Here is a 27,887-nt window from a genome sequence, read left to right on the forward strand (position 1 = left end):
AGGTCGAATCATTCGTTCAGGTTGTCTCTGATCAGATTTACTTCTGTTTAGATGCGTCCCTTTTACCTGAAACGTTGTGCCTGCTGTGCGAGGGGTCCTGGGTACCTTCGATTGGGAGACTGATACAGCTGAGACAGCAGCGCCTGACTGGTCTTCTGGCTCGGGTTGTTTGCAAACTTGACTGTAATGGGTTCGGTTGCACCAGGTGGCTTCTGACAGTTCAGACCCTTGATTGCCTCCTCAGCCTCAACTCGCCGGTCAAAACGGATGAAGCCGACCCCCCTGGAAACGCCTAAGGAAAGCAGAACACTCATGTAACAAACCTTTGACAAGAAAAAACGTTATACATCTAGAACCTCATGTTATTGAAACAGCAGTTACTTCTGCCAGTGTACACATGCAAAGTTTATCTCTTTTAGGGTTCCTTTTATTGCCATTGCATCTTTAACTCTTTCATGAGCATTTTTGCTTTACTGCTAAGCAGATACTTCTGCGACCCTTAAGCCAAAGGACGTTTAAACTATAAATTTTACACAGTTGCTTTGATAGCTAAAAAAATAAATGTCTGTTCGGTAACACTTTATTTGAAGGGGTGTGCATAAGACTGACATGACACCGTCATAAACATGACATAACATCTGTTATGAACATGAACAAGTCTATGAATGTCTGACTGTTGTCATTAAGTGTCATTCGGTAAATAATGACACTTAATGCAAAGTTGCTATAAAAGTTGCATTGAAAGTAAATTAAAAATGCCAACTTTGCATTAAATTGTCATTTACAAAATCATGCAAAGTTGACATTTTGAATGGACTTTCAATGCAACTTTTAGAGCAACTTTGCATTAAAAGTGTCATTATGTACCGTGTGACACTTCATGACAACTGTCAAAGATTCAAAGACTTCTTGATGTTCATGACAGGTGTTATGTCATGTTTATAACAGTGCCATGTCAGTCTTATGCACACCCCTTCAAATAAAGTGTTACCCTATGTTCTATTGTGAGATTATTTACTTAGCTCATGTACAGTGGACTCCTAGTATTTGCAGGTTGAGTGACCACAGCTGCCTATGAATAGCTGAAATCCACAAATGCTTGAGACCCACCCCAACAACAGATGCCTATTTTAATATTCCAGATAACTATACCTTAATGTACATCAATACACAATTGAAGCCATTTTAACACTACTGCAGAAGCCAGTGGTGTTACTGACCTACTGACCCTTGTCACTGGATTAGTGGCTTTGCTAAGACCAGCCAATAGCTTGCCAAGCCTCACTGTACCTTGGTATTTCAGCTTCCCAAACTGCATCATAATTTTAGATAGATTTTTTTTTTAAATTAAAAATCCATGACTAAGTGAATTTTCTGTAAATAAGTTGGAGTTGATATTCACAGATCTTTCCGAGACCCCAACACAAATAAGTTGGGTTCACTGTAGACTCAATCTTCTTTGCAGATTGGCTAATTCATCCAAGAAGCTGACTATTGATTCTGCTTTCAGTACGCAAGTGAAAATGGTGTGTTTTTGTTTACTTTTCCCCAAAACGAATTGAACAGCTTTGTCGTGTCACTTTCGGGATTTCAGCTTTTAACATCATTTCAGCTTTTATTTCTCCATAATGAAATTATTGTAATCATTGTTAATTTGTTTAAAACCACCTTTTGGAAACATCTGCAGGTTTTTCTAGTGGTTTTTGACTAAGTTTACACATTTCTCGTGTTACAAGTTAAACAGATTTATCTACATGAAAAAGTATCCGATTGTATAAAAAAAGATTAATGTGAAGGGAGCACATTAATTACATGTCACTCTTTAGTGAGAGACGTGTAATCAGGCACTTAAAGAGTCTAATCACAATTTCGTCTTAAATTTGCATCTTAGAGAAACTGTCTTGTTGAATTTGTGCGAATGTAAAGGAATTGGTGCCTGCTCTCTAATTTTAAGAGCAGGCACTAAAGGTTTGAGCTTACTTATGTACAACCTGCAAAGGAGAACATGTGAACAACCCTGGAATGTGTGATTTCTTTGAAAAATAAAGTTGCCCAAAATTAATGCAAAAGGATTCTGCACCCATCTACTGGGAGAGAGAAAATAAAAAAATAAATAAATATGAACAGATCCATTTTGTTTTTTTATAAGGATTCTGCTTTTAAATGATGACTGAGAAACATAAGTAGTCTAAATACAGGCATAACATGTAGACCTTGGAGAATGGAATCCAAAAATTTAAAAAGGCAAATGTGAAGAGAAGAGGCTGAAGTAGAAAGAACATTTAAAGCACTGACTCCTGTTACTTTACAGCCACTACTTTCATATCCTGTCGATGCATATTTATGAACAGCTCTAGTGGAAAATTGCATTTTGGGGACGAGTCTCGCACCAGCACCTCTGATGCATTTCTCAGCTCAGGCGGTGTCTTTTTGTTCAGTATTCCCAAAGGGAGAAGTCGAAAGGGAAAAAAATTGTGAAAGTAGAAAAAAAAAAAAACACAAGGGGAGGTGGACCTGTTCTACTCACCGGTTACCTGGTCCACCAGGATACGCGAAGTAATAATTCGTCCGTACTGGGAGAAGAGCTGTTCAAGTTCTTTCTGCGTCATGGTTTTTGGTAAGCCACTGACGTACAAATTTGCATCTCTTATAGAAGCGGAGCTTGGGCGCGCATAGGAAACCTGCAGTGGGAAAGTTTACATGAGCACCACAAGATAAACATCACAGCCGCACCTGGTGATTAACTCATTATAGACTGCCTACTGACTGGGTAGGCTGCTAGCCACCTTTGATATTAAATTGCAGAAAGAGACGCCTTCAATGCAAACAATACTTGGTAGCATTTACCTAGATCATATTATCCATCAGTAGAAGCAGAGAAACTAACATTCACCAATTTAGATTCAGAAACTCCAAAATTGTTTAGCCTACAAAGTCCGTTATTAAACCCATTTTCAAATCAATGACAGAGTTTAACAGATGCAAAACTCAACTGAAAACCATCAGATATAGTTTTAAAGCAAAGTCTCATTTTAAATTCCTTTATTACACTGCAGAGTTTCAGAAAGGCAATTTAAAATTAATAACGATCATTAATCAATTGCTTTTCACCATCCATTGCCAAGTGAAGAAAAATTACAGCTACAAAGAAAAGCTAAACTATAAACAAGACTGCACAATAGTAGGTTAACTCAAGACTGCTATGAAACCATTAAATACTGTGACATACTGTGTAGTTGAGCAACATTTTATATTTTACTTTTTTTTTTCTTCCCACATTAATCATGACATGTTTAAAATCCGTTTTGGAGATCAACTGCAGTGAAAATTCAACCAACAGGCTAATATTAGAAATGAAGAGAATTTGGAGACTGAATCACAAGCTTTTCAGCTGGATCAATCCTTGAGAAATTAAAAATTCTGTTATTTTTCTGATCTGTAAACGCAACAAATGCTGCCAGGCCACAGTTGAAATAGAAGCTGCAGATCCCATTGACAGGCTTTCATTCAAGTTGCCAATGCCTCCAGTTAGACTTCAGAGGTGCTGGTCATTTCAACCTTGGCAGTTTTGGCTATTTGGTACAAAACATGGTCAGGTATGGAAAAGGCCATGTTGCATGCCCTCATTTAAATTTTGTGTTTCATGTTTCTACTACTGTAATTTTTACCTGTCAAAGGTGATACTTCTGTGTTATCTGTCATAAAATATTCTTTAAATAACTTCAAAGATCTTTGCAATTTCAGACTTCATTTTTGAAAACACCTGTAATTTTGAATACTAGCATTTTAAGCGTTTGTTTAGAAAGAACTACAAACAATAGAGTCATCAGTTCAACTGCTTGGGGAATCACTAGAAATTCACCTTTGAAAATTTTGGGCACTTCAACTGAGCAATGATCAAATCAGTCTAACCTTTGTTAAATTAACGGCATTTAGCATCATTGTAAAAAAGAAAATACACTTTCAAGATCCAAAAGCAATAATGGCAGCACCAAGCCCATCTGGACAGCTTTTAAAATGACATTTTAACGTGGCAGCTCTTTATGGCCAATAACATCCATTCCTTTCCAAAGTCGAGACTTGTCTGGATTGCCAGTAGTAATCAATTAGATAAAATAATGCATTACAAACACATTTATCCATAAACTGACAAGCAAAAATGCCTCGCCTATCAATATGTCATTATACCCCTCAGTAGTCCAATTAATTTTTCCTCACTTCTCCAGCTCATTTTTCAGGCAAGCAGACATTTAACCAATGAGAGGTGAGGAACGTATCCAGTTCAGATGCCGCCTTTTATTTTACATTTTAGGAATGTTGGACTGGACCGATTTGATTATCAGGAGTGGTGCAGCTATTCTGCATTCTGCTTTATTGGTGTAAAATGCCTCCTTTTATGGTAGGGGAACAGAGTCAAACCATTTGATGAGCACACCTCAAAATCGGCACTGACATGAATGCAAAAAGTGTAAAAGCTGCAGCTTCATGACAGGATCCAGAATACACTGTCCTCTCACCTCTGCCTCCATCAGTCTCACCTTCACACTTTATTTGATGCAAATGCACAGAAAGGGTACTCCTTCAGCAGACTATGGTTTATTTGCACATCTGACGGTGCAGCGAGAGAACTTTAGACACGAGACTCAAAGAAACGTTACCGTGTCCTACTTTCAGGGGCACAAACTGGGAGATTAACTGAGGCACAGACATGAAGAAAAGAAAGGCGCCTGCTCCGCTTGAGAAAACAAAGCAGTATGGTTTATAAAATGCTGCATCGATACCAATTTTTTAACACTGAACAAAAAAAACCATGCAACTTAGTTTTTTCAAGCAAAAAAGTCACTTAAGATTTACTTCAGTAAAAAATATATACAGGTCCTTCTCAAAAAATTAAGTTAATCATTTTCCATAATGTAATGATAAAAATTAAACTCACATTTTAGATTCATTGCACACCAACTGAAACATTTCAGGTCTTTTATTGTTTTAATACTGATGATTTTGGCATACAGCTCATGAAAACCCAAAATCCCTGTCTCAAAAAATTAGCATATCATGAAAAGGTTCTCTGAACGAGCAGTTAACCTGATCATCTGAATCAACAAAGTAACTCTAATCACCTGCAAAAGATTCCTGAGGCTTTTAAAAAACTCCCAGCCTGGTTAATTACTCAAAACCACAATCAGGGTAAGACTGCTGACCCGACTGCTGTCCAGAAGGCCATCATTGACGCCCTCAAGCAAGAGGGTAAGACACAGRAARAMATTTCTGAACGAATAGGCTGTTCCCAGAGTGCTGCATYAAGGCACCTCAGTGGGAAGGAAAARGTGTGGCAGAAAAMGCTGCACAACGAGAAGAGGTGACCAAACCCTGAGGAAGATTGAGGAGAAGGGCCGATTCCAGACCTTGGGGGACCTGCGGAACCAGTGGACTGAGTCTGGAGTAGAAACATCCAGAGACACCGTGCACAGGCGTGTGCAGGAAATGGGCTACAGGTGCCGCATTCCCCAGGTCAAAGGTCAAGCCACTGTTGAACCAGAAACTGCAGCAGAAGCGTCTGACCTGGGCTACAGAGAAGCAGCACTGGACTGTTGCTCAGTGGTCCAAAGTACTTTTTTCGGATCAAAGCAAATTTTGCATGTCATTCAGAAATCAAGGTACCAGAGACTGGAGGAAGACTGGGGAGAAGGAAATTCCAAAATGTCAGAAGTCCAGTGTCAAGTACCCACCGTCAGTGATGGTCTGGGGAGCCATGTCAAAGGGCAGGGTCAATGCAGCAGCTATCAGGAGATTTTGGAGCACTTCGTGCTCCATCTGCTGAAACGCTTTATGGAGATGAAGATTTCATTCTTCAGCACGACCTGGCACCTGCTCACAGTGCCAAAACCACTGATCGTGGTATTACTGTTGAAATTGGCBGGCCAACTCTCCTGACCTGAACCACAGAGAATCTGTGGGATATTGTGAAGAGAAAGTTGAGAGACGCAAGACCCAAAACTCTGGATGAGCTTAAGGCTGCTATCGAAGCATCATGGCCTCCATAACACCTCAGCAGAGCCTCAGGCTGATTGCCTCCATGCCACGCCGCATTGAAGGCTGCAAAAGRATTCCTGACCAAGTATTGAGTGCATAACTGAACATAATTATTTSAAGGTTGACTTTTTTGGTATYAAAACACTTTTCTTTTATTGGTCGRATGAAATATGCTAATTTTTTGAGACAGGGACTTTGGGTTTTCATGAGCTGTATGCCAAAGTCATCAGTATTAAAACAATAAAAGACCAGAAATATTTCAGTTGGTGTGCAATAAATCTAAAATATATGACAGTTTAATTTTTATCATTACATTATGGAAAATAATGAACTTTATCACAATATCCTAATTTTTTGAGAAGGACCTGTATATAAAAGCACTAAAGAAAAAGCCAACTCTATTGTCCACTTTCCAATACAACTACATCGAGCAAATGAGTTCCCCCCCCCCGCCCCAACAAGCGTGTCGAGTGCCATGTTGTATGATGAATGCTAATGGCAGCTGCCTCCCTGTAAAGGCATACAGCAGAGCTAGTTCACATGCAACCATAGAAACAGTTCTGCTCTACTTGAGGCCCAAGCAAAGCCGTCTGTGCCCAGATTAACAATAGGCTCCCTTACCGCCCCACATTGCTCCAGCATTATAATGCCTCAGCTCAACTCAGCAGAGGTAGATATGAGCAGCACATACTGGAGGAGTTCTTATATACTTTGATAACTTACCTTGATGGTTTTAGTCTGAAGTCTCAAGCCGTTTAAGGTATTGATGGCCTTTTCTGCATCTTTAGGATCCACATAATTGACAAATCCATAACCTAGGCTCTGCCCTGCAAAACACAAAAATAAAACATTTCAGACTCAAAGTGTAAAAACTGGGTAAGAAGAAAAGGGAAAAAAGCCATTACAAAGACTGACATTTCAACATAATGTGGATACAATGACTTTTATGAGCCATGGGTGAATGCAATTGTGGAAAAAGATCGAATGGCATTTTACGGAAGCCAGACAGAGGTAAGTTGCAGAGAACAGTGTTATCTTTGTCAGATTATACAGTTATTCAGGTCAGAAGTCAATTTTTAAACTGCTTGAAATGGTAGGAATCTCAAATATGCTCTACAACCAAAAGGTTTCAAGTTGCAATCCATGACAAAAATTTTAATTTATTCAGCTCATCTCAAACTGCACAATAAATCAGCACCAACTGTGCACGAGCTGCCCAATATTTAAAAAAAAATCTTGCAATGGCAACACCATTTACAAATATTGAAATAACCATGAGATTTCTTCTTTCCTTCATTTCTGTGTGTCCATCAGTCTAAGTTTCGCATTTTGGGCAATGTCACTTGTTCCTGCTGCCGTGAGAATGCCAGTTCATAAATCTTTGAATACATTAGCAAACAATTATTGTGCTCCAGACAGCCCGTTGCACTCTGAATATTGCACACACTGATGGGCTATTGTACAACCTTAAATCTGAAATTACTCCAACGGCACTGAAGTTATACAGTTTCTTTTTTTAACCTATCAACTATTACCCTGCATGCCAAGAACTAAGGGATCAACTTTTTAAATATCGGAGGGGAAAATGTTAGTGTCCACAATATTTTTGCTTTATCTGAAATTCCAGCAGCTATTGGACTAGGAAAGTTGACAAAAACAGAACATTCTTACTTTGCAACCAGAAATAACAGTCTTTCAGTTTTTCCAATAGTTGTAAAATGAACTTTTTTGACCAGAAGGTTTCGAAGCCACACGTCTTTCTAACCGATTCCAGAGTACAATTATTTAGATGCTGTTGCACAGAAGTGCAAAACTCTAAGTCTTCAAGGTCAGAATTCTGCTACTTGCATTTGGTTCTACTTCAGCATACCTGATTCAAATATTTAGCGCAACAACAGGACTCTGGAGAACTTGACTGAATGATTAGGCAATTATCCATTAAACTCAGGGGTGTAAAGCCAGGGATGTGACGGAAGACAACAGCCCGTAAAAGCTGGTGATCAACACGCCTGATCTAGAATATGTAAGCACCTGAGCACAACTGCCCCTTTCTGTAAATGGAAAACTAGTTGTTTGGAAAACATGAAAAAGGAGTGAGCTCTCCTAGTTTTCTTTTAAGAACCTCTGCTTTCAGTAATTTGACCTACATTTCTTGCATAAAATGGCAAAAAGGACATTTCTACTCGCAGTGCCGTCACTTCAGCTCAAAACACCTTTCGTCAAATTTTTTTTTAATGAAATATCTGAAGCTCAAGACTGGAGCAAGCCAATGTTGAGGTTTAGGAATAAAAAAAAGAGCAAACGGCAGCTTTAGCGACAAGACTGTAGTCTCATTATCAAAGCAACTTGAGGGGTTTAATCAGCCTCAAGTTTTTCCAGGTAAGACACTAATTTTAATTGATGTCTGGTTTATAAATTTAAACACTATCTTATAAACAGGACAACTTCTTGGAGAAACTCCTACAGCAGATACTTTGGGGTTTATGTCCATCAGGTCTCAATAATATTGTAATAAACAGAACTGTTGCAGAGTCCTGTGTTTCATATCTAACGGTACCCTTTTGGAACGTTGTTCCGACCTGCCCCGTTTTATTTCAAGTGCTTTTAAAGGTTTTAAATGAAAGGCATGCTTAAAGTTGTTGATCAATAACGACTTACAAAGAGAATGTTTTGTAAATTTGGCTGTAATCTCTGTGCTAAAAGCAGGACATAAAAACTGCGCTCTTAAGACACCACAAGCAAAGTGGAAACAAAACTTGAGTCACTGGTCAACGCCGCACAGCTGTATTGTACTTTCAATCTCAGAGTGTGGTTAATACCTGCTCACTCATCCATTCTGCTATACCATGAAATCACTCCACAGACAGGTTACTCCTAAGACATTTATGTTTTCATGTGAAGTTTTTTCTTTTAAGCTTTCAGCATGATAACATTTCTCGAGCCAAGATTCCTTAATGGGTCTGGACCTTATAAGCTGACATTTGATTACTCTGCAACTGACAGACTCCCTCCTGGGTCTTTTGTTAAGTTTGCAACCGCAGGAGGGGAAAAAAGGAGAAAATGCACACCAGGGTGCTGTGCACAGTCTGACACAGAAACAATAGACCTCCTCGCCCACCTACTTCTCCCAAATCGTATCAACAACAAGACATTTGGAGATGTGTCTGGCAGTGAAAGTCCTTTCCAGAGCCAAGCACATATGAGACAGCTTCCACAGGTTCTTAGTGCACTAACTGCATGGTTTTGGGCAAGTCAAACTGAGTGGGAGTGTATTTTGTGATCAACTCAGCGTTGCCCATTGGCATCAGTTTTCAAAACATAAAACAAAAAAACTTGGATCCCTGTTTTAGAAGATAAGGACAATTAAAATTTGATTGTTGAACCTCCCCAGGATTTTGCACTCACCAGATGTTCCCATTCTACCAGGCTGATAACTTTTACCCTTTGTGAGTTTTTCTGTTATAAAAGTTTCTCCTGAAAAAACACAACCATTCTTTCTACCAGGCAAAATGTTTAACCCTAAATTCATTCATTGCAGAAGTAACGTTCTAACGTGGAGAGCCATAGTTTGGAGATATTCAATAACTTCCCACAAATAAAGACAAAAGAATAGTTTTTAAAATCCAAATCATGTACTCAAAAACAACTACACATAAAAGCAATAACATAAATTATATTGCAGTCTTTACAGTAGATTAAGAAACAAATCAGCTCACACTGTTAAACTAGTGAAAATAAACAATTTCAAGACAGACTTTAGAAACAGCCTGAAAATGTTGCCATGAGTGTAAAATAATGTGTGCTTTTAATCTCTTAAGTCAAAATACATAATATTGCTGCAACTTTTGCGGAAAAAAAAGGCATACCTATAACAAATAAGTTGATGTAACTGAAATATTTACAGTTACATTTTTTTATTGTTACTGTGCCGATGAGTCAAGTCTACAAATGCACATCAAGTGAATAACCAATGCACAAAAAGTCCAACTATCCTCAAGATACTTTAAAACTGCAGCCTTCGTCAGGCAGCAGATTACCAATCCAGCTACAAAGAAATACGGACATTTGCTTGAACGGCCATAACCCAAATTACAAAACTGAACTGAAGGCATAGATAAAGTCAAAAATGCTTCTCCCTCAATAATGGATTACTCCCTCTTATTATAGAATATAATCAAGGATCACAGGACTCATCATCACAGCAACCAACATTGCGGTCACCTACTAGTACAGGGAAAAACCCTGTCTACACTGCAAGTACACCCCTGGGACATGTTCCCAGTCACCTTCTTTACATCTTTAAGGGTCTTCATAACAGTTTTGCTCTATTTAAGCTGGACCAGGGTTTGTTTCCTCAGATAGTGCACTCCACTTTATGCGTGAAGTCTAATCTAAATTCAATTTAAAAAAATACTTATCTCAAAGAACGTAATTGTTGTAACTCATATCATCCAAGTATCTGTGAGCAAGACTGATCTCTGGTAGCAGGGAGTCTAGCAGCAAATTTGAAGAGGCCTGACTGAAGACTGTTGCTAAACGACAATCTCATGACAGTCATGATGTGCCAACAGCTTAATTTCAGGGCAGTAGAAACATCACAAGCATGTCCTGGATAATATCAGTTGTTGGCAAGCACTCCTTTACTTTTTTATTTTTTAAGGTTTTATTGGCTCTAGTGGCCTTTATTTGATAGTGAATTGACAGGAAAGTGGGTAATAGAGAAGGGGGAAGACATGCAGCAAAGGTTACCAGGCCCGGAATCGAACCCGCGACGGCTGCGTTGAGGACCAGCCACTCGTGAGCTGTGCCCAACCCCTGCGCCACCACAGCACCCCAGCAAGTACTCTTCTTTCAATCGTTGTCTGGTAATATAGGTTGAAAGCAGCACAGATAGTCCGAGTCAGGGATATGCTCCTGACTCAGAAAATTCTCTCTTCAATTGTCTCCATGGAAGGATAAGAGAAGGGAGGAGAAAAAAAAAAAAAGTAAAATAAATTTTGGATTTATAAAACATGTACATAGAATTTCTAACCCACATAGCCTAGCCCTACTGTGAAATTAGAAAATAAATCCTTCCAATTGAACATTCAGAACAAAAAGGAATAACTGTCCAAACGTCGAACAAATCAGAACTACGAAAACAGTAAGTCCAACATGCTGCCACCGTGAGCAGCTTGATTCCAGAATGTAACTGTTAAGAACCAAACATGGACACTGTGGTCTGTCTGCCTGCCAGCAAACCTTGATGATGCAGGGATACAGTCAGTCTACTCAATGAACAAGAGAAAAAAATGTAACCAAAGGGAGGAAGTGACATCTCTCGAATATGATTTATGGGCATGAATGCAATTGGAAAACTTAAATCCTTGCTTCAGAGCAGCATGTCGTAGTTTGTTCGTCTACATCTTGCTCCAGCTGCTACATTCTTCTCATACAGAAAGCAGTGCAAGCCGATTTAAACACAAATATTTGCATTTTTAATAGTATAAAAACCAGCATTCTCAACCCTTTAACTACCTACTTACCTTATTAGATCAACTTACTAATTGTAATCAGCAAGATGTGATGAAAATGGTACATCACTATGAAATACCTTGAGACCAAATTGAAATTAGGGAAAGTTGTAACACCCTAATAAACTTGAAATAACCCCACCTATGCAAGAATGGAGGCAGAAAAACAAACAAACAAAAAAAAACTGCTTCCATCAGCAACAAACTCTAAACCCTCCAGAGAGGACAAAGTCATAACTGCAGCTACTTCAACAAAAAACTTTTCCATCGTGTTTTCCGTTAAGACATAATATACCTTCAGTTTGTTTTATGTTACACAAATGTAAAATAATTTTCAGAGTTGCTACAAATTTCCCATTTTAAAATTTGTCCCAGTTTCAGCCCGATATGTTTTTCTACAGTTTTAAAACACATTGCCGAGCTGACCCGAGTCACAGGGTTGCTCCTTATTTGGCACCTGGACCAACTTGGATGGCCGATTCAAAATCTCTAAATTAAGCTTCTCAAATTAGGACTAGAGTATGTTACACCAAGTACAGATTTTGGAAAATATTCTAGAGGGGTTGAGATATTCTGCTTTTTTATGTGCATGATGAAAATTCTAAATTAGAGGTAATTTGATGCTTTAGCAAGATCTAAGGCAGAACAGAGTTTATATATAAGCCAATGAGGGGATGATTATTATCTGAGGGTTTTGTCAGAGGCCCTTTCCCAAATACAGCCAACTGAAGGGATGTGGAAATTTTATTTAAATACAAAAAATGCTCTATTTTCATAAATTCCCATTTTATCCTCTTAAAACTAATGAGGAATAAAGTCCAGAAACTAAAGCAGGCAACTTGTATTACATGGCACAGACAAAAATAAAATCATAATTTAAGGTTTTCAAGGCCACCTGGTAATCTTGCATTTCAATTTATTATTAGTTCATTCCAGTACAAATGCAGAATATGGAACTTTTTTCTTTCTTCCCGACAGGCTTCAATTTGCTGAGTCGTTTCTTCTTCCCGGTGCTTTCCTTTGTGATATTGACCTGCACTAACCTTCCTCCAAGTACATAAAAACTCTAAGTGCATAATATTTACAAGTGTGTATTGAAGCTGGAGTTACCAACACTGAACTGCTTTTCCACAGTACGTTTGTGATGCTGTCACAGTATTGGAACAAAATGGACACTTAACCCATAAGAGCTTTAACTTACATTTTGTTTTTTTATTTTACTTTGTGTGAAGTTGTGCTAAAATTGCAGAAAGTCTAAGTTTTGGCTTCTTATTAAGAATGAAAAAACAAAATAGACATTCAACTTATGTTACAATTAAAAAGCTTACCTCAGATGCTATTAAACAGGAAACTAATGTTAATGTATCAAGTTGCTTTAAGCCAGGGGTGTCAAACTCCAGTCCTGAAGGGCCGCTGTCCTGCAGTTTTTAGATGTGCCACAGGTACAAAACACCTGAATCAAATGGCTTAATTACCTCCTCAGTTCTCCAGAGCCTTGCTAATTACTTAATTATTCTATTCAGGTGTGTTGCAGCAGAGGCATTTCTAAAAGTTGCAGGACACCAGCCCTCGAGGACTGGAGTTTGACACCCCTGCTTTAAGCATATCATTCAAACTTTATTTCATTCCTGTTATCAAGTTCATGAACTTAATTTCACCTTGCAAGGCTGGATTCAATATAGCCAAAAGAAATGCATCAAGCCTTTCAAATGAGCAAGTAAAATGACACTTTCACTAAAACCTGCAGGGCATGTTGTAATGTACACGTTAAGCCTTTGCTGAACCGATTTGTTTCGGGAAATAAACACCCTTAGCATCTTTTTATAACCAAGAGGCATTAAAACAAACCATTTACCAATTTTTAGCTGTCGTTAAAGTAAAGAGGAGACTTGCTAAGATAATTGTTCAAACAACACCCAGATTTGAGTAAAATGTTACCGTTACAAACAGTAGAACAAACATTTACAAAATGACTGAGCCGTTTCTGCAGCAGCAGCCAAAGCATGAACATTTAAAGAAAAGAGGAAGCACACATCTCTGGTGATTACTAAACATCTGATGTAGCACCCGTACACAGATGTAGGCTGGCTTAAAGCCGTCGCCACAGGGCCAAGGGAGAGACAAAAGCAACAGTCTGGAAGGGATAGAGGGTTTTTAAGTAGAGCTAAAATCAGAGGACCAATCCAAAGAAATTTCACTTTGAGGCTTTGAATAATTTGAAGCTGCTAATTATTCCCAAGTCAATTCAAGTCTTGAAGTAAAAAAAGGGAATTTTTAAAAAATAGTACGTGTTGGTAAACATATAGTGTTGGGTTAGAGACTGGCCATGAATTCGAAATCACAACACATTCAACTCGCATTTAACAGCAACAGAAATTCCTGCACCAAAATCTTTGAGGGTGGCCTAGCAGCAAAGATCCAGCAAAGGCCATTGAGGATTTTGTTGCGTGATACCACCCATTTATACCATTTACATTTAAAATATAAATCCAACAAGCCAAGAGCTTCCCAGGGAGGAAAAAAAATTACTTGGATGCCAGTGTAAATCTAGCTCAACGTTAACATCCAGGCTACTTAGACAACACGTGTAAGCAACTTACAAAAGAAAGTGTAATTCAACAGTTTACAGAGGTCAAGTCAAGTTAAATGTACCAAGAAAAATAAAACTAAAGGCATCAACATATCTTCCAAAAAAAGTTTTGACAAGCACAAGATATTCCAGGTATAAATTATTTCAGGTACTCCAACAATCTAGGCAATGATTTACCACAAGAAAAGACAACTAGTGAACCTTAAGAGACACATTTGGCCATTTAGAAGATTTTTTTGGTCAGAATCTCTTGAGCACAAACTACTGGATCTGCACAAGCAGCCAGATGGACAAAACTTCAGCTCTATAACGAACACAACAGCAAACAGTGTACTCCAAAAGTTGTTTTGGGTATACTCATACTTCATATACTCCATGTATGAAAAATATGTATAAAAATGTAAGATTAAACTGATCAATATTTCAAAAGCAGAATAAATGGATGCCGTTTTTTTTTAAATAAACAGTGAATTAATTACTACACACTTAGAAATTCTGTTTGACTTTTTTTTTAAAAATTGCCACAATTTTATTGTATTTACAATCAGCTTTGCATTGTACCAAAAAAACACAAATTTTTGCTGCATCAGTAAACAGTCTTAAGGATAGCAGCAATCTTCATACAGCCCTGCAAACATCAACAGCCATATGAAACAAGAAAAACATGTATGAATTACTTCCAAAACGCAAGCTACAGCTGGACACACATCTTCCTTATTAATTTGATGTACATTTCTATTATTCAGGTCAAAATACAGATAATCTATCATCTCATTGAGCAGAGGGCCATCTGTCCTTTAGCCTTGTAATAAAGGAAAGATACCCTTATTGTTAACACAAAATGAAAAACGGCAGAGACTTCCAAAAGGCAGGTCTGCTTGAGCATTTGATATAATTCTGAGAGGAAGGTCATGGTAACCTTGACCAAAACAACCAGCAGGTAAAACACAGCAGCCTCGGCGATCAGCCTGCTCATATCAATGTCACCCTGAGTTTTGTCAGGTGTTAAAAGCAAATTGAATCAATTCAAAACTGACATCATTTGCAATTTTTATAAACTTTGAAAACTAGATTAAAACAAATTTGATAAAAAAATAAATACAATAATATGCAGCTTAAGTAGAAAATATTCCTACTGTAAGCAAAAGATAAGATCCAGTAAGATTAAGGGGGACCCATTATGCTTCCTTGAACAGGTTAGGTCAAGTTCAAGAAAGCATTGTAATGAATTGTGCTCATTACAATTCCTGCAAAAAATCATTACTGGATAATAAGAGTTCTGTTTCCAGTTCAGTCCAAAACAAAATAGGTTAGTTCCCATTTTGAGCTCTTTTCAAAACAAGCTGTCTTGGTGCCTCTTGTCACTTTAAATCCAAATAAGCTGCTGCTGGCCACACCACCTTACTCAACTTTTACACTCACTTGAAAATGGCTGCAAACCGATGTTGTATTATACGATTGTACATCTTTGACCCTGAATCGGAACCAAAAACAGAAGTAGATAAGCCATGGGTGTCCAAAGTTGGACACCCATGGTTGGACACCCAAAGTAGTTAAGCCAAAGTTGGTCCTCGAGGGCCGGCGTCCTGCATGTTCTCTCCCTGGTATAAACACACCTGTGTCAAATGATGTCTCATTAGAAGGCCTAAGGAGAACATTGACTTGCTGAGGAGGTTGTTACTACCACCAGGGAGAAAACTAAAACATGCAAGATGCTGGCCCTCGAGGACAGACTTTGGGCACCCCTGAGTTAAGCCTTCCTCAACCAACAAGAATGCAGCAGCAGTTTCTGGATGAGAAGTTCACTACCAAACACTTGTCTTTTCCAGCAGTCATTCTGCAATACGTACAGCAGTAAAGCCTGCTGACCAAACGTGCTCAAGCTCTGCTTGGGTTGCAAGGTGAGTGGCTGGTCTCAGCTGGAGTTGCTAGGCAATGACATAGTGGCAGTCAATTGTGACTTAATCGAGAGATTTTTGAAAGAACTCCTTTTCCAGACACTAAAGACTTTCTTTAGTGCTTTAGCTGTTTTAATACAGAGATCTAAATAAAAGTACAAAACGTGCAAAATGTGAATTTTGCATAACTGGTCCTCTTTATATGTCCCAAATGCATAAAAATACACAGTAAAGCTCCCCAGCAGAAATATTAAAACAAGCCAGCACTAGAAAACGGACATTACCTGTTATTTTGTCTCGAACCAGTTTGCAGGATTCGATTTCTCCAATACTTCCAAACAAACTCTTCAGCTCCTCCTGGGTCATGTTCTGAGGCAGATAGTTGACTATCAAGTTAGTTTTACTGTCCTCTATGCTCCCCGACTCTACTGGCGAGGAGCAGTTGTTTGAGATTGTTGAGGGACCATTGCTCGTGTTGTTACATGTTGGCCCATTGGACAGCTGTGTTTCCATGGTTGCAATTACCTGCTAAAGAGAGAAGGAAAATTATGTAAATAATACCATCATTGATATTGGTAATAAAAGAAAAAAGCAGCAGTTAAGAAAGGAAGCTCTTCACATGTCAAGATATTAATTTGTTGAAGTAAAACAAATATTGGCTGATTGGTATCGACCAAATTTACATGTCGGAATGACTTTTGTGCATTATATTAAAAAGTGTGACATTCACTACAGAACAATTGCATAGTTTAAAAAAAAAAGGATCTTGACAATTTCATAAGAACGAGAGATTTGATGTTGCTGGTTAAAAAAAAAAAATAATAAAAAAAAACTTTTCAAGGCCCTTATGACACGTAAAATTTAATGTTATAACAAAAAACAAAAAGAAAAATATGACTATTCAGCACAATTAAATAAATATAGCCACAAGCAACATTGAATTACTACTAGCAGACAAAAAGCCCTTGTGTGATCAGTGAGACCGGCAGCAACATGTATGAAGAGTCATCCTTTATTAACAAATTCACCATGTGCAGAAAGTTGATCTGCACAGATATGCCAAAAAAATCTATTTCTCTTTAGACATCAAAACATACAAATATAATTTGAAAAGAGTGGGATACAAGTTGAGACCATACCAATTCAAAACATTGACCATTAAGGAAGTTTCAACCCCAACAGTGAGCAATTTTCCCCCAAATTTAAGCAGAAATACTTTGGTTTGAACATCAGAATACAACAATGCCAATATCATTGGTATGGCCTGAGTAGAGAGCAAAAATGACCTTCTGGCCAAATGATTTCAAGATGTGAAAAATGGCCACAGACCCCAGTCCAAGGCTCAGGCGCCCACGAACCACTTCTAAGCAGAGAAGCCACATCGCACAGTCTGACTGCCATGTTAGTTTGGAGTTGTCGTCTGAAAATGTGGACACAAAAAGTATGTCACGTTAGAGAAACAAGGGTAAAAAAAACAAAAAAAACAGATGATTATTGTAGGGAGGATGATAGAGAAGGCAATTTTTATAACAGGAGGTCCATGCACATTCACTTCAATAAGGAAAAAAACAAGATGTTTAAGTCAGTCAGAAGTTATGCAAGACCTGCCTTAAGACGTCAAAAGCTTTGAGCTAAGAAAAATCTGATCTCAACATGGACAAAAGGCAAGTGATCAGCTTTCTACAAAAAGCACGCTGAAGCAGATAAAAAAAATTAAAAAAAAACACTAATCCAATAGTGATTTGACAAACATCTCAACATCTGCACATTTTATCAATATAATTTGCAAACATTCAGAACACAACTGAATAACCACTGGTAAAACAGCAACAATCGTGAGGAAACCTAAGTACCAATCACCAATTAAGGTAATGCCATTTTAAATGTATGGTTTGAAAGCTAAGAACATATCAGATTACTGCATGGTCTACTGAAGTAGATAACTTGAATAACCTCTTAATTCTTATTTTACTCAAACAGCTTATTGACAAAAAGGTACAAAAAGCTGCTCTAGCGGAAACCATTAAGCTTGGTGAGCTTTTAGTCTGCCTTAAGTTTATGCATCAGAAAATGTGATATAATAAGTAATCATATATTATCAGCAGTAGGAATAACTGTGGCTTTTCAGTTTTAAATAAAAGCAACTAAAGGTTTCCCCCAGTGTATTGTAAGCATGCCAGACTGCCAGGCTTTACTTATGGTGCTCTTGCAGAGCAGGTTCGCCTGTAGCAGTATTTATATGATCCTTCTATGACTACTGCTTTTTCAGAGTACTGTACCCATGTACACAACAAGCATAACAGGCTAAACGCTTGCTCAGCTCACGCTCAACGCAAGCCTCAAAGCGAATCTATGAAGGCTAAATGCTCTTAAAGGTTTCTGTTGAGTGAACAGTGAGACTGATGCAAGCGCATACATCTTTGTAAAGAAAGAATAATGTGTGGCATTATATTTCTGCCATGTTTGTCTAGCAAGTGGTCAGGCACGTACTTTGCTATGCCTGCGCTTTCAACTACATAAAGCTAATGTACATAAACAACACTACCAGTCAGACAGGTCTCTCATCCAAATGCTGCCATTCGCTCAAATAAAGAACCAGTCACAACCAGCAAACCAGAACCTGACCGGCAGAAAGATTTAGAAAATCACAAGAAAACTTCAAACACTTGAATTTTGTACCTTATAATATTTAGTTAAGCATTTAAATATGCCAACTCATTGTTAATATTAGGTTAAATTTATTTTACTTTTAAATGTGACTGCCATTACATCACTTGTTGCAAGATCCACAATCTGATTACAAATTGGTATTTATTTTACCAGCAATTTTGTATGTTTGCCTTAAATGGTTGGTGTTTAATAGTTGTCAATAACATGTTCCAATACCACATAATTACCTAGTCCTAGTTTCAAGTATCCTGTCAATTTTCACATTTTCTAACAATATGCAGAGGGCTGCTGGTGGACTGCCCTCCCCGCCACTGCATTTAAGTTTTCTGGGGGAAACCCTGCAACGACGTACATTTGAATTTAAAATTTTGTACAATACTGCAAAACATTAGGTGTACTCAAAGCTCTTGTACAGTAAACTCATGTGCCAATGTAACATTTCAGTGATTTGTCAAAAAGTCAAAAACATTTGTTGATAGAATACCAGCAAATCAGCCATGAAATAACCTTTGTGAGCCTCAAAATAATGCAATTGTAATTTAACTGCCATGCAACATGCAGATGTAGAATTTTCTCCTGCCTCCACCACCACATTTACCACAGAAAGCACCAATTAACCAGTAAGGGACCATAAAAATAAATTTCTAAAACGGAGTAAAATAAGAACCATTTTGGAGTCAAGACAGTATTATGCTGCATTAGTGAGCTCTGTCTTCAAAGTACCTTAAGAACATTTCTGCCTGTGACTGAACAGCATCCAGCTACAAACAAGCACAACTTCATCTCATGGGAAGCAATTTGCAGAGATCTCTGTATAAATTAAAAGAGGCCAGAAATTAAATGTATCAGAATGTCAGAAACACTGATTACTTCTTGAAGAAACACAAAAGCAGCAACATGTGTGCGCCTCTTACACAAAATCGACTTCATAAAGAGATTCATGACAATTTAAAAGTAAAATGCATTCAGTGGGATGTTATGTGCACATTGAGCAGAGCCAAATTAAAGCTTTTATGGTAGCTGCTTTAAAGTTGTTCTCAAAGTTCCAGTCCTTTCAGCTTGGAGGTTAGAAGTGATGAAAATGTCAGCCTGTCATAACTCAAACACCAATTGATTTTCTTTACTCAAGCACAAAAAACAGATTTTGCCAAGTGAACAGGCAAAAACCAATGATCCTAATCAATACTTCTTAAAAGATACCCTGAAAAGTAAAAAAAAAAAAAAAAAAAAGAAAAAAGTTCTGTTTGGATACCAACATCTAAACCAATGTTTGCTTACAATTTTTAAGACTTAAAATATTTTTTATATCTGTCACTATGTCATAGTAGTACAACATGATAGATAAAAGTAAAAAATTAAACTCCACCTACTCCCTGTGATCTTAGTGCCATCTACAGAAATACACAACTGTCAAAAAACAATCAGAGGCAAGAGGAGGGTCTTAGTGATGTCAATCATCCTCGTGTAAACACTCATTCATCTCCACTGCTCTCTGCTTTGCTACAGCTTCTTTCCCACAACAGAGAATATCATGAATGTGCAGTCTAGTAAGAATGACCACCAATGACAGCAGATAGTTTTCTTATAATGGTAAGTTGTTTCTCTGCCATTAGCATATTGAGCAGTGTGTACACGAGGGTGACTGACGGCACTAAGAGAATGAAAAACATTACTCAAGTCACATACCAACCCACATTTGCTTCATCTTTAAAAAATACAAAAAAATTAAATTCTGAACATGGCTCTGCATTGAAGGTTTTCCATGGAATGTCATACGATAAAGATAAAATTTACTGAAATTTGCAGATTAATAACATGGCTTCACAATCAATTCCATCTGGGGAAATATATTTTAGGTGACTGGCATTTAGGATTATACCATTTTAATGTTTATTCTTAGCATTTACAACAAAGCTCTTAGCTGTTATACGAAATATCATTCAAACCGATGTACCCATTTCTCTAGATTCAAAATGTTGCATATTAAAGCTCAGCTCAAAGTGTGAAGCCTCTAGTGTGGGAGGCATAAAGCTGAAAACATTTCCTCATGTACATCTGTACTTATCTTAATACAGAGGGAACTTAACATTTTAGTGAAATTTGCGGGCATTTGCAAACATGTGTTATCAAGGCAGTAATTTTAGGGGTGTGATAAGTGGTGAGGGTCTTCATCACACATTTACAAAACCAGGCCATAAACCGTGGGAATGCCACTTTCCTGGATTTTTTAAAATTATTCGTTTAGTCTTTCAAACAGGAAGGAAATAAGCGGCTAAGTGGCTTAACTTGTAAGAGACACCACAATGCCACTGCATGCAATACTGCAATGCAAAACATTAGAAATATTTGGTAGGATATGTTCCAAGAGCCATACATGCAGAGTTGGACAGACTTCTCTTAGTGGCAGAGCAGAAAAGCTCAAATTATGGTTGAACATCAGAAGGTAGTCAAGAAATGTGGTGAATCATTAACTGAACTTTCAGCAACAGTATCCGTTTCAGCAACTTAAAATATTATTTAAGTATGTTTTATATATCTTGCAGCCCCAGGACCTTTCATTACTCAAATACAATAAAGGTGCACCAACAAGTAAACATTATCAGCATAAAAAATGAATTCTGCTATAAAAGGACCAAAGGAAAAAGCGTTTGTTTCTTCTACAGTAAATACTGAAAATGAAAATGGTGTTCTTTTCAATTGGATCATTGGTATACTTCCTGAGAGTGGCAAACCTTCATACAGAGACAACAGCCTTCAAGTTTCTTAGGAGTTAAATCAGAAATCTGGCAAACAGCTCAGATCACAGTCTGATTGTGTGGAATCCAAAATAATAATAAAAAAAAACCTAAAACATTTTCCCCCCTCAGCAAAGATATTTAAATCTGTACCATGGCATATACAACATCCTGACATCTTATTGAGAGTAGTTCCCCAAGTTTCCATTAAAAGATATGAAAATACTTCACCAATTATAAACATTTGTGGTATTCGGTATTTTGCACATCAGCTTTTAAGAAATTTGGTGAGTTGAAGCCATCATTTCAAGTTGTGGCATCTAATTTATTTGCCACCAACAGCAGAAATTTCCTTTTGCATGCGTATGTAGATAGCAATTTCTGCAGCTAGGCAATCTCAGATTAGTTCTGTATGCGGACAAACAAAAGTGTCTGCGATTCACACCAACAACATACTTCATTGACAACAAATCTGAATAAAAATGCTGCTCATGCTTCATAATTGAATCAACAGGTTTCCAGTTAAAATATAGTAATGTGTAAAGTTTGAACCAGCCTCCTAGTCTTGCAAATGGATTGCATTTTTAAAAAATCTTGAAAACCACAGAGCTGTGTAATGTGACAAATTTTTCTCATTTACCATAAAAAAAACCTGAAATGATTGTGCTTATGTCACAATGTTGTGACCAAAGTGTGCTTTGATTGTGTTTATCTTTAGGTAACAGATGTGAGCTGAAATCATTTTAGGATTTAAATCTTCTTCCATGGTACAGCGATCCTCAACAGCTCTCTATATTTCACCTCATCCAATCAGAGAGGATTGTCTTGAGCATGTGTAAAACTTTTATCTACCATGTTTGAAGTATTGCGCAAAATATGAAATATGCTAAAGGTCACCACAGTTCCTTCAAATAAGTGAATATAAATCTGAGGCATGCAAGGCATTACTACAAGACATTAACAATAACATCAACTATAAAGTCTTAAATGCTTTATAGTCATTTCATTCCATTTAAAGTGATGCTTTATATGTAACCTGTCACTTTTTTCACCAAAGTTGTTAGCATTTGGACAGTGCTTGCAGCGAAAAAAATAGACCAAATCTCAGTCTTCCTATGTGTTCAAATATTGATCATACTATCTTGTATGAGACTCTTTAGTCCATCTTTGCTGTTACTGGTGTATAAAACAAACAAAAAAACTATAATAATCAATGCTTAGCCTGAGGGGGAGGGAGAACAAGAAAAGCCTGGTGGCCCACCAGTCTTACAATACAATGGGTGAAACCTTGACTACTATATCCCAACAGCTTTTAGTTCAAGCACCAAATGCAGCCAGCAGACTGAAAACTGTTTTAAAGAGCAATACACATTGCAATATAGGTCTGCAGAGTCAGATCATGAATGGCAAACAAACCAAACCATTCCAAGACCAAAACATTCAACTAAATGTTCAATTACTTTAAACATTTTTAAAGGTTGGACACATCCAAGATGCGGCAGTCGATTGTTGATCACAAATCGCGGCATTCTTTAGTGATTTAAAATAAGTGTATTTATGTACATTTTACTAATAAATTATTGATTCTTAATTTTACCATGATTATTAAAAAACAATTTTATACCATTTAAAAGCTAGTTTATGAAGCCAAATTAAAAATATGCATGGACAAGAGCAAAAAGAATTTAATCTGTTTTCAGAGAACACCTAATCTCTCAAGATCTGATATGGTGTTACTTGCTTGAAATATGACTTATTTCAGACAAAGTTCCATTAAGCTTTGAGCTAGACAATAAATCAGTAATATATATTGTGATCAGAGGCCGTGCCAGACTTTTGTGTTATCTTGGCTGACGGTATTAAAAAAAAAAAAAAATCGGTCGGTCGGTACCATTTTTACCAGTCAAATTATAATCATATCAGCTATTTAGCCACATTTTTATGCGGTTTAGTCAATATTCACCTAGTTTAACCGAAACCAGATCCCATCGCACATAAGCAGATGACCGCATCTAACTTTTTCTCCGTAGTGACAAAAATTACTGTGGTTCCAATATAATAAATGAAATCGAACAACTCCACTTAAATTAAGGTCACTTCACCCGCTGGAATCTGAACGCACACCCTCACAAATTCCTCCTGGTTGCATCTTCAGAGAAATATGCACTACTTCAGTCAGTTGGATCTGTCTGATCCAAACCGATCAATTGAACTCTGCAAGTTTTTTTACCCTGTGCACAGTCTGGGCGTGCGCTTTTAGGATTATGTTTTTGCGTGGTTTCGCTTTCCCGAAATGGACAAATGTTAGGTCTGCCGCTCTCCTTCTGGGCGCGGGAGGGTAATGTGAACAAAGAAGGCTCCTTTTATTGAAACCGCAGGATGAGTTAAGCTTAATTCTTTGCAGCGGCGGAGCCCGCATTGGTTCTGCAGCTGTAGCGCACTGCACGTTATGGTCTAATTAACTTCTGCACCTTTATTTCCTCAAGATAAACTGTCAGCTCCTCTGTTTAGACTATAAATGGATTAACATTACATTCTCTTTTTTTCTGTTTTGTATGCACTGGAGACTGAAATTAAACATGCCATTTCAACCAAAGGTTTGAAATGCGCTTCTTAACCAGACGTGCTCCAAAACGTCCAGTCCCTAACTCTTGAACACACTATCAGCTCCCGGTCAGAAAGATGCAATTAGTTCAGTGTTCATTAGGTGATATTCAGAAAGGATTTTTTTTTATCGATTGATTTTAGTTGCCTCTGCGATGAACTCTTTGCGTAAAGTTTATAATGTCTGTGCATGTGCACCAGTCAAGGGTGTTAAATACAACCTGTCAAAATGACCGACGGACTTCAAATTTCCTCGTAAAAAAAAAAAAAAAAAGCGGTCAAATACGGAAAATAATCTGTTAACGCGACCTCTGATTGTGATACACGTGATAAAGATCAATAGATAATACATATTATAGAATATATTTGCTGAACTTCAACCCAGAACTACACAGCACCTCTGGGAAATATAGGCAGAGGAAAGGTTTTAGCCACTCAACATCTCAGTCAGCTAAGCAAAGTGGACAGCAACAACTAACTCACTCAGTCACTCTTTGGTTACCCAACAACAACCTGTTGGGTAACTTGCACAACAGCAATTTAAGGTTTCTCCAACATCATAGCCTCATAAGTGTTTAAGAAAAAAAATAATATAAAAAGGCCATGGCATGAAAACTGGACAAAAGAGAAAAGGTCAAGCTAGTTTGGCAGAATTTCAGAATTTTAAAATATATTAATTATTGCTATTGGCTGATCTTGTGCTAAGTTTTTCCAGCCATGCCATCCAACCCCAAGGTCTACATTTGAGAGGTTTTCAGCCACAAAGAGGCATCTGACTTGGCAACTTGAAAAACAGCCATACATGGTCATTTTATGAGACTTTATGTCATCTAAAGTATCTATAGTTTACAAAGAGTTTCTTGAAGCAGACTGCTGCAGAGACAGATAACTCAAAGTTAATATAAGCTCATCAGGCTCCCAATGCACCTTCAAAGAGAAGAAAAGGGACAAAGCAATAACAGTCAGTGTGATTTATATGCACTGTATCATCGACCAAACATCATCTGTTCTTGTTGAGGTCTTTTAGTATTCTTCATAAGCATTTTAACTCAGCATCTCAACCTGCAAACTTTCTGGTGACTTCACTGACTGTTCATAACAGCAGGACTGTATCTGGGTGAAGCTGCAGAAGTATAAATGCTTATTTGATATAGAGAAAACTGGAAATATTGACAATTGGAGACAGATTGATTATTACAAAGAATCATGCCAATTTACAGAAAAATCTGAGGTCCATACTGTAGTATTCATTGTTCTGAATGTAGGCTTCATAGACTGCACAACCGACAATGCATTACACAACAACATGAGTCATGATTTACACGCATGTCCTTAAACCAAGGTCAGAACCCAGAGAACAACTACAGCACAAACAAAGAGTAATAATGTAGATTGCTTTAACCCTAATGGCTTTAACTACACAAGATTTCCTTACAGAGAAGATGAACCTCGGAAAAGCACCGAGAATCATTTAGCCTGATAACATGGAGGCCATCCATTATTCAGTGTGATTTATTTTTCTGTAGGAAGAGGAATACATTTACCACATTGTCCACCACTAATCTCAGATATTACCACAATCTACCTACAATATGACTCCCAACAAATTTGATTAGAGATTAATTACGAAAAGTAAATGTTGAAGTTGGATAATAGAACAATGTTCTGTCTTAAACTATTGTCTCCAAGTGTAGTTTAATTTCGGAATTACTGGTACTCGACACTCCATTCTCACAGCTGTAGCACTAAGAGCTGCAAGAAGGTATAGTGAAAGATTACAATCTAGCCGAGAACTTACCCACATTATGCAAGGCCCGAGTTGGACATCAGGCTAAAGCTCAAAAATTCTACCTCAACATTGTGAACCCAATTACTATAGCCCTGGATCTCAAAAATTCAACTGGTTTTTATTTTAAATGATACAAAGTAGATTAGGCTCATTGGCACTTATTGGTTGTTATTTTGGATGCTTGATTTTTACAGGGGCCCACAGAAAACTTTATACCCAGAAGTGCAATGCCAATTCCATTAACAGTATTAAAGTTGAATACTGTGCTCTGGATTGTTTACTGCTCGGCACATAACTTGTAAAATATTTCACTAGTCTAATCCACTCCTTTTAACTTGAAATAGCTGCCCCTTCCTCTGCTAGACAAAGTGAAGTAAACCATGTACATTTTCATCTTTTCAATTGAGTCAAAACCTATCATTTTGGACTGGCCCCATAAAGCAGTGAAGATAAAGTGTTAATGAAGCTAAATATTCCTGCTTTGTTTTAAACATAAAGTTTGTGTGCTCCAATTACTTTTTACATATTTAGCAACATTTTCAGAACCTTAACATTACAATAAGTGCTTCAGAGTTTTACCATTTCTTGTATTTTTTTTTTTTTTATAAAAATGTAGCCATTTAAATTTCAAGAGGTTGCAGAGTTGTGTTGGACAGCGGTGCAGACACCACCAGGTGTTTTTTTTATCTCAACAGACTCCAACCTTGTTGATTGCCAAACACCACTGCTGCAGTTGGCGCAGGTGTTTGTAATCTCACCACCATTTCATAGCCATCTCCTGCTTTTCCAGGTAGGATGTGATGCACTAACAAAGCATCAGCTTTTACCAGTCAGGAGAATGCTTTGCCAGTCATCTCCTCTTTCTGCGATCTCTATGAAACTTTAACGAGATCCCATAGCACATTGGTTCTGCACTGTAAGGGACTGATGTATACATCAGTTGAGGGACAACAGAAAACTAGAACATTCTTGCACATTTGAAAATGCCAAACAAGTCAAATATTTTTCCAATGTCAAAATGAAAAGTTAACCATTTGCACACACCTCACACCTAAGACATAAATTGTTCCAGTCACTCTACACAACAACAAATGTTGGTTTTGCATTTATTATAAACTATAATAAATCTGCACAATATATCAAATTGCAGTATCATTGTGTGCAAGGCAGCAATTGCAAAAAAAAAAAAAAAAACTGCTTAGATGCAATTTTTGGTAGGATATTCCATTTCAAGAGTCATGCACCCTTGCTGTTGATATGGGTGACATTTTTGACCAGTTGGACATCCAAGTGCTCTTAATACCCACCTATGATGCATGCATGGAATGCAGTGGTGGAGAAAGTACTCAAAAAACTTACTTAAGTAAAAGTACAAATACACAGACAAAAATGTACTTAAGTAAAAGTCAAAGTACCACATTAACATTTTACTTAAGTAAAAGTAAAAAAGTACTGGTTTTTAAAAATACTTAAGTATTAAAAGTAAAAGTACTTGCTGAATGAATTGCCTAATTACTAACATCATTAAGTGTACCGATCATATGATCATATGCCACAGATAAAGCATGTTTTTATTGCGTTTATTCTGTAACATAGTTTAGACTTGGATATGTGATTCTATGCATCATAATTTCAGGGATGGAAACATCTTGTCTCTTGTCCTAACATAACATGAACTTCACTTTTTTTGCCACACATTTATTTTGAAAGAAATCCAACTGGCAGAGGAGGACATGGAACCAAGGAGCCTCGTAGCAGAGACCACTGAACCCAAGACCAAATCAAAACCAGCACCCCATGCTACATGACAATAAAATTTAGTGCACCTATCAAAACTGCTTCTCAAATTGATCTGAAAGATTCACTTTCCCATAAAAACACCTAGATATTAAATACTTAGAGCTGAAATAAATTTAACCAGTGACAATTCAAACTCTTCTTCATTCTGTTTTGCTTTCATCTCTGTGCCACAATACACCGGTCTCCTGCCATCCCTAAAGAAATAACGCCCTGTGCGGTTGCCCATATTTCCAATGTCAGAAATAATAATTGTCT

The 27,887-nt window shown here is 37.4% G+C and overlaps 1 protein-coding gene across 5 annotated transcripts in view; it reads right to left on the reverse strand.

The window, feature by feature from the left end:
* The window catches only part of elavl2 (ELAV like neuron-specific RNA binding protein 2), a 45,730-nt gene that overhangs the window by 6,979 nt on the left and 10,864 nt on the right, over window positions 1–27,887 (reverse strand). For 2 of the 5 annotated variants that reach the window (XM_008435697.2, XM_008435693.2), the window contains exons 2-6: window positions 17,364–17,454; window positions 16,319–16,559; window positions 6,757–6,860; window positions 2,528–2,681; window positions 67–292 (exon numbers count right to left, since the gene is read on the reverse strand). In XM_008435697.2, the coding sequence (XP_008433919.1) occupies window positions 67–292; window positions 2,528–2,681; window positions 6,757–6,860; window positions 16,319–16,559; window positions 17,364–17,435 (797 nt within the window). In that variant the 5' untranslated portion in view covers window positions 17,436–17,454. Of the gene's footprint in view, window positions 1–66; window positions 293–2,527; window positions 2,682–6,756; window positions 6,861–16,318; window positions 16,563–17,363; window positions 17,455–27,887 lie in introns of all 5 variants that reach the window. The other 3 variants (XM_008435695.2, XM_008435691.2, XM_008435694.2) reach the window with 2 other exon arrangements.

This window comes from Poecilia reticulata, linkage group LG18 (genome assembly GCF_000633615.1).
Source record: "Poecilia reticulata strain Guanapo linkage group LG18, Guppy_female_1.0+MT, whole genome shotgun sequence".
NCBI classification, from domain to species: domain Eukaryota; kingdom Metazoa; phylum Chordata; class Actinopteri; order Cyprinodontiformes; family Poeciliidae; genus Poecilia; species Poecilia reticulata.